General features: G+C 46.3%; 1 protein-coding gene across 3 annotated transcripts in view; it reads right to left on the bottom strand.

Moving 5' to 3' along the window:
- pik3c2b (phosphatidylinositol-4-phosphate 3-kinase, catalytic subunit type 2 beta) overlaps window positions 1-10,375 on the bottom strand; it is a 27,473-nt gene extending 17,098 nt beyond the window's left edge. For 2 of the 3 annotated variants that reach the window (XM_031316205.2, XM_036002461.1), the window contains exons 1-13: window positions 10,068-10,373; window positions 7,141-7,455; window positions 5,336-5,912; window positions 5,098-5,198; window positions 4,069-4,229; window positions 3,805-3,925; window positions 3,153-3,264; window positions 2,749-2,828; window positions 2,574-2,637; window positions 2,315-2,461; window positions 1,767-1,800; window positions 1,139-1,334; window positions 214-336 (exon numbers count right to left, since the gene is read on the bottom strand). In XM_031316205.2, the coding sequence (XP_031172065.1) occupies window positions 214-336; window positions 1,139-1,334; window positions 1,767-1,800; window positions 2,315-2,461; window positions 2,574-2,637; window positions 2,749-2,828; window positions 3,153-3,264; window positions 3,805-3,925; window positions 4,069-4,229; window positions 5,098-5,198; window positions 5,336-5,912; window positions 7,141-7,376 (1,952 nt within the window). In that variant the 5' untranslated portion in view covers window positions 7,377-7,455; window positions 10,068-10,373. Of the gene's footprint in view, window positions 1-213; window positions 337-1,138; window positions 1,335-1,766; window positions 1,801-2,314; window positions 2,462-2,573; window positions 2,638-2,748; window positions 2,829-3,152; window positions 3,265-3,804; window positions 3,926-4,068; window positions 4,230-5,097; window positions 5,199-5,335; window positions 5,913-7,140; window positions 7,456-10,067 lie in introns of all 3 variants that reach the window. The other variant, XM_036002463.1, reaches the window with a different exon arrangement.
- Between the last annotated feature and the right edge of the window lie 1,262 nt (window positions 10,376-11,637).

Raw genomic sequence — 11,637 nt, 5'->3', positions numbered from 1 at the left:
GAGAAAGAGACAGGGGGAGAGAGATACAGGGGGAGAGAGAGACAGTTGTTCATTGTTTGTGCTTTTTATCTGTGTGTACTTAACATTTTTAGTTCATTTTTGTGATGCAACACTGTTGTGTCTGTCTGTATCTGTATGTGATCTGGTGCTATCCTCCCCCCCCTCCCCCCTGGACAGATGTGTGCAGTGGTCATGTGGTCATGTGATACGTACCTCTGGTCCCACACCACCAGGTGGAACAGGTATTTGCTGACCGCCTGTTTGCTGGTGTGCTGCGGCGCGCAGAGCTCCGCCCCTCCGTGAGTCAGAGAGCAGGACAGGAAGAAGCCCTCGTAACTGGCCAATCAGAGAGGAGAAGCACAGGGACATGAGGACATGATGACAGACTACAAATCTCCGGCTCCTGATTGTTGAAGTTGAAGTTCTCAAAGCCTCTTAGGCTACATTCACACCGCTACGGTTTGGTTTGAGGTTAAGAGTTTTCAGCCAAAAGCAAGCTCCCTGTACACGTGTGTGTGTCTGCGAGCATTTGTGTGTTTGTGTGTGTGTGTGTGTGTCTATGTCTGTGTGTGTGTGTGTCTGTCTCTATATATGTGTGTGTGTGTGTGTGTGTGTGTGTGTGTGTGTGTGTGTGTGTGTGTGTCTCTATATATGTGTGTGTGTGTGTGTCTGTCTCTATATATATGTGTGTGTGTGTGTGTGTGTGTTTGTCTCTATATATGTGTGTGTGTGTGTGTGTGTGTGTGTTTGTCTCTATATATGTGTGTGTGTGTGTGTGTGTGTGTGTGTGTGTGTTGTCTCTATATATGTGTGTGTGGTGTGTCTATGTGTGTGTGTGTGGTGTGTGGTGTGTCTCTATATGGTGTGTGTGTGTGTGTGGTGTGTGTGTTTGTCTCTATATATGTGTGTGTGTGTGTGGTGTGGTGTGGTGTGTCTGTCTCTATATATGTGTGTGTGTGTGTGTGTCTATGTCTGTGTGTGTGTGTGAGTGTGTGTGTCTGTCTATATATATGTGTGTGTGTGAGTGTGAGTTGTCTATATATGTGTGTGTGTGTGTGTGTGTGTGTGTGTGTGTGTGTGTGTGTGTGTGTGTGTGTGTGTGTGTGTGTGTGTGTGTGTGTGTGTGTGTGTTGAGTACCTGGCGGCCCAGGTGATGGGGATGCGGTGAGCGGCGTGCACATTGAAGGACAGCACGTTGTTGACGGTTCCCGCCTCCTGCAGCGGCGCCGTGCTGCCGCGGCTTGGCGCCAGCGGCTGGAAGTTGGCGTTGAACGTGCTGCAATACAGGTCCACCAGATCCAAGATGGCTGCCGTCAGCTTCTCTACCACTTTCTCTGGGAGGTGGGCAGAGACACAACATCATGACCTCATGACCTCATGACATCATGACCTCATGACATCATGAAAACAAACATCCGGACGACGTATTCTACTGTTTGTATCAATCATACCTGACAGGTTAGGGCTAGCTGTTAGAGTAAAAAAGAGCTCAGCCTCAAACTTAAGGTGGACTGACAATTTAGTGTGGCATTTTAGCCTTTAATAGACATGACAGCTGTTGACAGGAAAGTGGGGAGAGAGGGGGAAGACATGCAGCAAATAGCCACAGGTGGGACTCGAACCCTGAGCCGCTGCATCGAGGACTGAGCCTCTGCATATGGGCGCCTGCTCTACCAGGTGAGCTACGCAGGCGCCCTTCTGCTTGTTTTTTATAGTGTGATGGTAATAAAGCGTTTAAATGTGAGAGAGCGTTGAAACATAGATACCTCTGTTCTCTCTGACAGCCAGCACTGATGCATCCTGGGAGGAAGAAGAGGACGAGACGTCAACATCACTTTCATTAACGCCTGTCTGTCTGTCTGTCTCTCCGTCAGTCTGTCTGTCTGTCTCTCCATCAGTGTCTGTCTGTCTCTCCGTCAGTCAGTCAGTCTGTCTGTCTGTCTGTCTGTCTGTCTCTCTCTCTCTCCGTCAGTCTGTCTGTCTCTCCGTCAGTCTGTCTGTCTTTCTCTCCGTCAGAGTCTGTCTTTCTCTCCGTCAGAGTCTGTCTTTCTCTCCGTCAGTCTGTCTGTCTGTCTGTCTCTCCGTCAGTCTGTCTGTCTGTCTCTCCATCAGTGTCTGTCTGTCTCTCCGTCAGTCAGTCAGTCTGTCTGTCTGTCTGTCTCTCTCTCTCTCCGTCAGTCTGTCTGTCTCTCCGTCAGTCTGTCTGTCTTTCTCTCCATCAGAGTCTGTCTTTCTCTCCGTCAGTCTGTCTGTCTTTCTCTCCATCAGAGTCTGTCTTTCTCTCCGTCAGTCTGTCTGTCTGTCTGTCTCTCACCTTGAGGACTTTGGGCTGCAAACGACAGGGGCATGCTGGGAGCTGGCTGAGGGCGGCGGTCACTTCGGGCGTTTCCACGGCAGCCAACGAGCTGCAGAGCGCCTTCACTGATTGGACGAGACGCTCCACGTGCAGCGACAGCTCCACCTTCACAGACACACAGCAAGAAGAAGAAAGTTGGAGTTGATTCTTTCACTTACAATTAATATATTTAGTCTTTTAAGATATATGTGTGTGTGTGTGTGTGTGTGTGTGTTACCTCTGACAGCAGGAAGGACTCGGCTTCGTTATGAAAAGTATCGAGCAGCAGAGTCAAAGCCTCCCTGATCACAGACACACAAACAGATATGAAAGTATGAAAACACATGAACGTACCTTTTCAACAGACCCATATTTATTGTCAGTATTATTGGGGTGCAGGCCCCGCCCCTCACCTGGTGACGGTCTGTTTGATTGGTCGCTCCTGCAGCAGGATGCCGTGGTTCATGGTGGACAACGTCTCATCGTCTTCTTTCTGTGGAAAAAAACAAATTAATCTGTGTGTGTGTGTGTGTGTGTGTCTCTGTGTGTGTGTGTGTGTGTGTGTGTGTGTGTGTGTGTGTGTGTCTGTCTGTGTGTGTGTGTGTCTCTGTGTGTGTGTGTGTGTGTGTGTGTGTGTCTGTGTGTGTGTGTGTGTGTGTGTGTGTGTGTGTGTGTGTGTGTGTGTGTGTGTGTGTGTGTGTGTGTGTGTGTCTCTGTGTGTGTGTGTGTGTGTGTGTGTGTGTGTGTGTGTGTGTGTGTGTGTGTGTGTGTGTGTCTCTGTGTGTGTGTGTGTGTGTGTGTGTGTGTGTGTGTGTACCGTGCGACACAGCTCTGTGTTGATGGAGGATCTCTTAGTGAGAAACAGTCGGACGTCCCAGTCAAACTTCAGACACTGCTGCACAAACTCCAGACCGGCCAGAGTCTCGGAGCTGAAGGAGAGCAGATATTATTACATAAAAAAGTAAATCTCAAAGTATTTCAATCATACATTACATCAATGTTTACATTAAAGCAGTTACATTAATGTACTTTTTATCTAACATGAACACAATAAAGTTAAACTCTACAGTCAGAGAGTGTTCAGACATTTCATTCAGATATCTGGAGGTGTGTGTGTGTGTGTGTGTGTGTGTGTGTGTGTGTGTGTGTGTGTGTGTGTGTGTGTGTGTGTGTGTGTGTGTGTGTGTTGTGGTGTGTAGTTGGTCTACCAGCAGCCACAGATCAGCTGTTCTCTGTTATTATGACAGAACCACAGACCACAGAGCGGTTTATGTAGCAAGAACTCCACCACTAGTATTATTGTTACCGTACTGACTTGAATATATAAGACAGGGTTTTTCCTGTGAATATGTCTGAACATGGTCCTACTTTCAGGGTCTAGACTTTTAAACACCAATCAGGGTTCAATCATGATGGACTTTTCTCTGCTTTGGACTCAAAGAAGAAAGAAGAAGAATTACTGTTCTCACTTGTTGAGGAACTCGTCGTGTCCGCAGACCTTCAGCAGGTAGTCGTCCACGTCCATGTGGTCCAGGTCGTCCTGAGCGTAGCACAGCGTCTGATAGATCAGCAGGTCCACCGTGGACGAACCTCAGAGACACACAGACACACAGACAGGATGTTACACAAGCTCTCAAACAAACACAACATCAGAGACTTCAATTCTTCCTCGGCTCAAACAGACCGGAGACTTTTATTTTGAAGTACTCGTGGCAGGTCACTTCCTGTCTTACCATCGCAGGTGAAGGTGAGCGGCTCTCTGAAGTGCTCGCTGATGACGGTGACCTTCACGCTGACGCCCAGACCCTGATGCAGCTCCTCCACGCCGACGGACGGAGACCACACGAAGCCGCTGTTCTGTGATTGGTCGTCGTGCGGGTACGCCGAACGCAACCTGCAAACATACACAGAGTACCGTCAGTACAGCAGTACTACAGGTACGTCAAAGGTCTGATGGGAAATCTAGCTTCATGTTCTTAACTTGGACCCTATTTTCCCAGGGACTGGTGACCAACCAGACTCCATGTAAATAATCAGGACTTTTATCATGGTAAAACACACTTCAAACTACCAAAAGCCGTCTTGGTTCATCTTTCCACTGTTCCAACAATCACCACTCTGGTTTGGTTGAAATAAACCCTTAATTCACCCATTTACATGTGGAGATATGCTGGCTCTATACACGCTAAAAGTCCTGATTATTTACATGGAGTCTGGTGGAAATATGCTGGCTCTATACACGCTAAAAGTCCTGATTATTTACATGGAGTCTGGTGGAAATATGCTGGCTCTATACACGCTAAAAGTCCTGATTATTTACATGGATTCTGGTGGGTTTGGTGATGGTGATTTCGGGGTTGTTTCATGTTAAACTAAAAGGATCTTACTCTTTAACTAAAAGGTCTATCTCTGTAGGGATCCATCCCATAATGTTGTCAGACACTTAGAATAATAATCTGAGTCTGTCAGCAGCAACAACAGAACTTTTAGTGGACGCTAACTGATGCGTTCCCACTCAATATAGGACCAATTTCAGAGATTTTTGTTCACATTAGTGACTTGGACACCAATGCATGTGTGTGTGTGTGTGTGAGAGTGTGTGTGTGTGAGTGTGAGTGTGTGTGTGAGTGTGTGAGAGTGTGAGTGTGAGTGTGAGTGTGAGTGTGAGTGTGTGAGTGTGTGTGTGTGTGTGTGTGTGTGTGTGTGTGTGTGTGTGTGTGTGTGTGTGTGTGTGTGTGTGTGTGTGTGTGTGTGTTACTCACACATCCAGCATGTGGCAGAAAGCTGCCACCTCCTCGTCTCTCTCCTCAGACACCTGGAACAGTTCATATCCAAACCCGTTCAGCCTGGAGCCCAGAGACACCTGTCGATCACACACAGAGCCGGCCAATCAGAGGAGAGTTCCCTCAGAACTACAGATGCCCCGCCCTCCACTGTTAACAATCTGACATATATCCCACAGCTAACAGGAACACCTGGTTGTCACAGAGCGGCTCTTACCGGGTCTGCAGAAACCCGTCGCTGGTTCTTGTTGCTCTTGGGAACGGGTAGGTAGGTCCTGGGCGGGACCTGAGGGGGGAGGGTCTTACTGCGAGCCACGGGCTTCCCCGATTGGTCCCCTGCGTTGGCCCTGCGTCCTCGCGGCCCCGTCCGGCTCTCGTTGAGTCGGGACAACGAGTCGTTGATGTTGTCGTAGTTCAGCTCTGCTGCGGAAACTTTGGGCGGATCTACGTCCGGCGTGAACAGGTTCACGTCGCGCGGCGCATTGGACCCACGAGGCGGCAGGAATGGGTTCTCCGACGACGGGGGGAGGGGGTTTCTCGGGGGCAGGGCGGGCGGGATATCATCTGGAAAAGACTGGAAGCCTTTGGGAGGAAACCGGGATCCAGATCCGAGGCTGGCGATCTCCGGAGCGTCCAGGATGTACAGGGACTCTGTGACGAAGCCTCCCCGAGGAGGGAGCGCCCTGGCTGGGATGGAGGGAGGAGACTGTGAGCCTCCAGGCTGGTTCTGGTTCAGGGAGGGGTCGGACCCAGAGAGACCCCTCAGCAGGCTTCCTCCTGCAGGGACGGGGTATCTGTGGGCGAGTCGACAGAAGGTTATTAGATGGAATAGAATGCCTTTATTGTCATAGTATCTGTGGGTACGCGATCTGTGCAAATAACAATGTCGCCAAGGCCTAGTACACGGACATCGATATGCAGTTTTGGATCAGTGTCAATAAGTACCTCATTTAAATATCTTTATAAAACAGACACACCGTGAACTGCATAATGAATAACATAAAATGTAGCCTACAAAAATATGCCGGCAGTTGTGCCGTCTGGCCGTCAAGCGTTTCAACGCATGCGTGATACAGATACTGTAGGGAAACCGTCACGTTTTCTACTACGTATTTATACACATATCGGATCGTGCAGGCAGCACAGATCGCGTACCCACAGCGTCATTAAAAACATACAAAGACATTCAGAGTGCTACTCCGGATAAGGTGCCGCTAGTTAAACAAAAAAGACACATTCAAGCAGCGATGATCAGCCCTCGCACCCCCCAGGCGTGTCGGGGGTAGTGGCAGGATGCCTGTCAACATGGTCCTGCATAGATAATCAAACAGTGTGTAGAGTGCAGGCTGATGGATAGGATGTGTTGCAACCACTTCCTGTTTTTCGGCGTAACATGAGAATTTGCCGCCTTGCCACATCCACAACGATCAACATAACCTCAAAAGCTTTGCAATCTGGCGTCGCAAAGGTCTTTGGATTATAATCACCAATTCTTAAGTCAATTGGGCTAAATCTGTAGGAGAAGTTGGCTAAAGTATACCCCCTGAAAATGATCAAAATCGTCCTAAAGATGATAATTCAGAATGGCTGACTTCCTGTTGCGTTTAGGGTATGGCTCCAAGAGGCTTTTCTGTAGGTCTAGACATGGTGCATATGTCTACCAAAGTTCATACATTTAGGTCAAACACACTGCAGGGGCTACTGCTTTCAAGTATGGAAAAGGGGCCCTATCTAGCCATTCTTTTACACCTAAGCACGAAACCCATAAAATATAACAAGTTTCTGGTGCGTGTGCAAATTGTCATACAGTTTCATGCATGTTTAAGCCCTCAAAGTCTTAAGTTATATACCGTATGATGATTAAAATTTTGTAATATCGCTTTTTGAGTAGGAGTTTTGTCAAACATCGTTTGGACGCGCTGAGGCCTCTTTCAGTCTCAGAGGGTTAATGAAACGTCAGCTATTCATCAAAGAGTGGGCGGTTACTGTGGAGCTGTATTGAACATGTAAAGCTTTAATAACCTGGGTCGGGGGCGCTCAATGGTGGGATTGGGGGTCTTGGAGCGGGTCTGGCTGGGCGCTCTGGAGCGGGTCTGGCTGGTTTCTGTCCCGCTCTGGTCCTGTTTGTGTCTGGAGAGAGCGTCGTACTCCATCTGCAGCGCCTCAGCCAGAACCAGCTCCTTCTGACTGAGACCCAGAGCCTCCAGGCTGGGCCAGCCCGCCTCACTGCTCTCCTTCTGGGTCTGAGCCGCCGACATGATGCCAGAAGGAGGGAGGGAAGAAGATGATCTGCCGCTAGAAGAACCAGCGAGGACACATGGATCTGCCGAGGATCAGCTGAGGACAGACAGTAAGATTATATCTTTAACTTTTATTTTATAATAAACTCCAGTTGATGTCCTTCTTACATAAACAAATACAGGCTCAACTTGCTCATTGGTGTCCACTTTGTCTGCTTTAAAAAGGTACATATTTGTACATGTTTTTTGTTTAAGTGACTGGTGACCAACCAGACTCCATGTAAATAATCAGTCCTTTTATCAACGTAAAACACACTTCATTCAAAGTGGACAGAAACTAAATAAAACTATCAAAGTCCGTCTTGGTTCATCTTTCCACTGTTCCAAAAATCACCACTCTGGTTTGGTTGAAATAAACCCTTAATTCACCCATTTACATGTGGAGATATGCTGGCTCTATACACGTTAAAAGTCCTGATTATTTACATGGAGTCTGGTGGAAATATGCTGGCTCTATACACACTAAAAGTACTGATTATTTACATGGAGTCTGGTGGAAATATGCTGGCTCTATACACGCTAAAAGTACTGATTATTTACATGGAGTCTGGTGGAAATATGCTGGCTCTATACACGCTAAAAGTACTGATTATTTACATGGAGTCTGGTGGAAATATGCTGGCTCTATACACGCCAAAAGTCCTGATTATTTACATGGAGTCTGGTGGGTTTGGTGATGGTGATTTCAGGGCTGTTTCATGTTAAACTAAAAGGATCTTACTCTTTAACTAAAAGGTCCATCTCTGTAGGGATCCATCCCATAATGTTGTCAGACACTTAGAATAATAATCTGAGTCTGTCAGCAGCAACAACAGAACTTTTAGTGACTCTAACTGCTGCTGAACATTAGTCCTGTAGGGTTACATTACAGCTTAATCAAAATGTCTTTATGAGGTAGAAAACAGGAGGCTGGACGTGTGATGTATTTGTTCTCTGAGTGTGGAGGGAGGAAGGAAACACAGGAACACAATGTGGAGGAAGGAAACCAGCTGAGGGACTATTAATATGAAATGTAGAATAAGTCAAACAGCAGAGCAGCGGAGAGAAGCTGGATGTTTGGTCTGTGACACAGGGCTGAAACACACGGGTGGAGTTTGATGAAGAGATTTGCACACATGCACAAACAAACTAACTGTCTGTCTGTCTGTCTGTCTGTCTGTCTGCCTTAATGTCTGTCTGTCTGTGTTATAATAACTGGATACCGGATCCCAAAATGGCCTATATTCAGTTCTTCATTTCAACCCCCCAGGGAGGGGGGGAGACGGATGATGGGGGAGATACAGAGCCCCACCCCCAATCACCCTAAACCAGCTGTGTCGCAGTGTCACACACACACACACACACACACACACACACACACACACACACTCACTCACAAACACACAAAGACAGACAGACACACACACACACACACACTTTATTACAAAAGGTTTCTAAAAAATATTAAAAAAAAATATTCAACCTTCTTTTCTCAAAATATTCCAAAACTCGTCTGAACTGGTTTCTTGCTGCTGCCCTTGAGCAGGGCACTATTTACATATAAACGATCACTGATCAGAGACCCATCCATAATATTTATTATTATTATTAATATATTAACTGTTTGTAAAAGTCTGTCAGTTATAAGCGTTACAACCGCCCCCGCACTGACGTCACAACAATTATGTTTTCGGTTTGCCTCTTGATCTTCAAAAACTAATGCGACACAATGCACCTGTTCTGCGGGGAGACAGGTGGATATCCAGTCTGTATGAGGACGGGGAGACAGGTGGATATCCAGTCTGTATGAGGACGGGGAGACAGGTGGATATCCAGTCTGTATGAGGATTGTTAGCTCCTGTTGTTGCTGGGTTTTTTTAAGTCCGTGTTTTCAGTTATTTGACTTTTTTTTGTTCGTAAAGTAAAAGTTTGTAGGAGTCGACCTAGAGGCACAAACTGCGCAGACTCAGAGAGAAACGGGTGACAAACGTCACTGAACTTTAAAGTACCGTAAATATGTGATGTGGGTAGAAATGTGCCCAAACATCTCTCTGACAGCTGCAGCACAGCCCAGTGCCCAGCGGAGAGAGCGCTCAACCAAACTCCATTCAAACATCGGACACTTTAACGTGGCCTCATTCATCGGCCAACATCGACACTGTCCACTTAGATTATTTTTAACAGCATTGTTGTCTTTCACATCCGGACACATCTGGACACATCGATTCCATCAACTTGTAGTTTGTTTTTAAATGGTTTAAACTTTAAAATTTCGGTACCCACTGGGTTTTTCCACCCAGATTCTGCCATGGAGGGCGGTGTCGAGCAACCCCGATTAACGTTACTTTCAAAAGGCTAACTAAATATATATTGCAACAACCTGCTTTTAGGTGGATTATATGTGCGCCGAATTCACCTGTAGACCATGACGATTAGCAAAATGTCCTCAGCCATGTCTGAAACAGAAACCCAAGTTCACCAAAAAGCGGGGTTGTTTTAAATGTCAATTATTTGAATGGAGTTTGGTTTGACCTTCTTCTCCAAAGAAAGGCACGCAGTGGACGGACCGCAACTTCACCGCCGCCGAGAGAAATGCGTCAGATAATGTTCATAACCAAAGCACCGTTAGCTAACGTTAGCTAGCTTCATCTAAAGATGCGGAAATCTTACCTGAGTCCGGTCTATATTCGCCGGCAGCGAGCAGCCGTTGTCATTTAAAAAGCGGTTTACTTTTCTGCCCAAAGAAATCACATCAACCCCCTAAAGTGTGGGTCCGTTGGCGTTGTCGGTATATCCGAACAGTTAGACGGTGTAATCGGACCTCCGGCTGCGCTGTGTCAGCCTCTGTGGACGGTTAAACAAAGCAGGGGCGGTACGAGGCTCCGGCGGCTCCACAGCCCGGTTTCTACCGAGGTTTCTGCCGAAGTTATCGGCTGCTATTCGGCCTCTTCTCGGTAGCAACCGGGCGTACCGTGAACAACACAGGACACTTCCGGTTTCGTATTTTCAAAATAAATAAAAAGCGAAACAATTTTTATTTATTTTTTATTTTAAATCAGTAAGATTTACAATTATGTAAATACGTAGTAATACACTACCTGTTTTTAACCAGATACATGAGAAAATATACATAAAAGCAGACATATTTTGTGTGTGTGTGTGTGTGTGTGTGTGTGTGTGTGTGTCTGTCTCTGGTGGTGACCTAAATTATATATTAGAAAACATTTAAAACCACTCATTCAATTAAAGGGGTGGTTCAGAATTTTGGACATAGGACCTCATTTCCAGGTTAGTCAGTGTGTTATTTATCAGTGGAGACCGTTTAACACTTTTCATCCAGTCCTTCAAGTTGCAGAGTTCACTGGTGCTAGGCTAGCGCAAGTCAACAGTATCTGCTAGCCTGCCACTAAAAACTTATCCACTCCACAGTACACCCAAGGCAAATAAATTATAACGCCAGACTACCGATGTAAATGTCTGTTGATAGAATAATGTTAGAAATAAAACTACCCTTGCATCGCATTGCAATAGTTCTACTTTGTTCCCTATAGTTGGTAGCATAGGCTACAGCAGCGGCGGAGTGATATTACCCAGGCTAGTTTCCATGACAATCACGCAAGTTTATCTGTGTGTCTTGATGTCCAAGCCAGCAGCAAGAAGCCACAGTTGGTTCCTTTCTGGATCTCCCAATGGACATTTGTAGAAACTTTGTGGTGCCCATCTGTTTGTTTTATTTTTACAATTTGTAAATGCACACTGAATCACCATGTTGCCTAGTCCTTAGTTTGCTTCAATACCACTGCACGAGCTAGGCTACTACTACTACTACTACGTGTCCCGACTGGAGTGCACTTCTCGGTTTACTTTTCGGCGCAGTACTACTAACTGGAGCAAAGTAAAATTCCGCCGCTGCTGAGAAACTAGTCCCTCAAAATGTAATGCGATCATTGAGATGCAAGGGTAGTTTTATTTCTAACATTATTCTATCAACAGACATTTACATCAATAGTATTAATTTCGGTGTTATAATTTATTTGCCTCGGGTGTACTGTGGAGTGGGTAAGACTGTTTTAATGGCAGGCTAGCAGATACTGTTGACTTGCGCTGGCCTAGCACCAGCGAATTCTGAACAAAATTCTGAACCACCCCTTTAATTTGTTCTCTCACATTGAGTTTAAGTATCCTGTTACAGAAAGATTAGTGGTTTTATTTACTGCTGTAAAGGTGTTTCAGTGTCAGA

Source organism: Sander lucioperca, chromosome 6 (genome assembly GCF_008315115.2).
Source record: "Sander lucioperca isolate FBNREF2018 chromosome 6, SLUC_FBN_1.2, whole genome shotgun sequence".
Taxonomy (NCBI): Eukaryota; Metazoa; Chordata; class Actinopteri; order Perciformes; family Percidae; genus Sander; species Sander lucioperca.
This window is presented reverse-complemented; position numbering and strand designations above follow the sequence as displayed.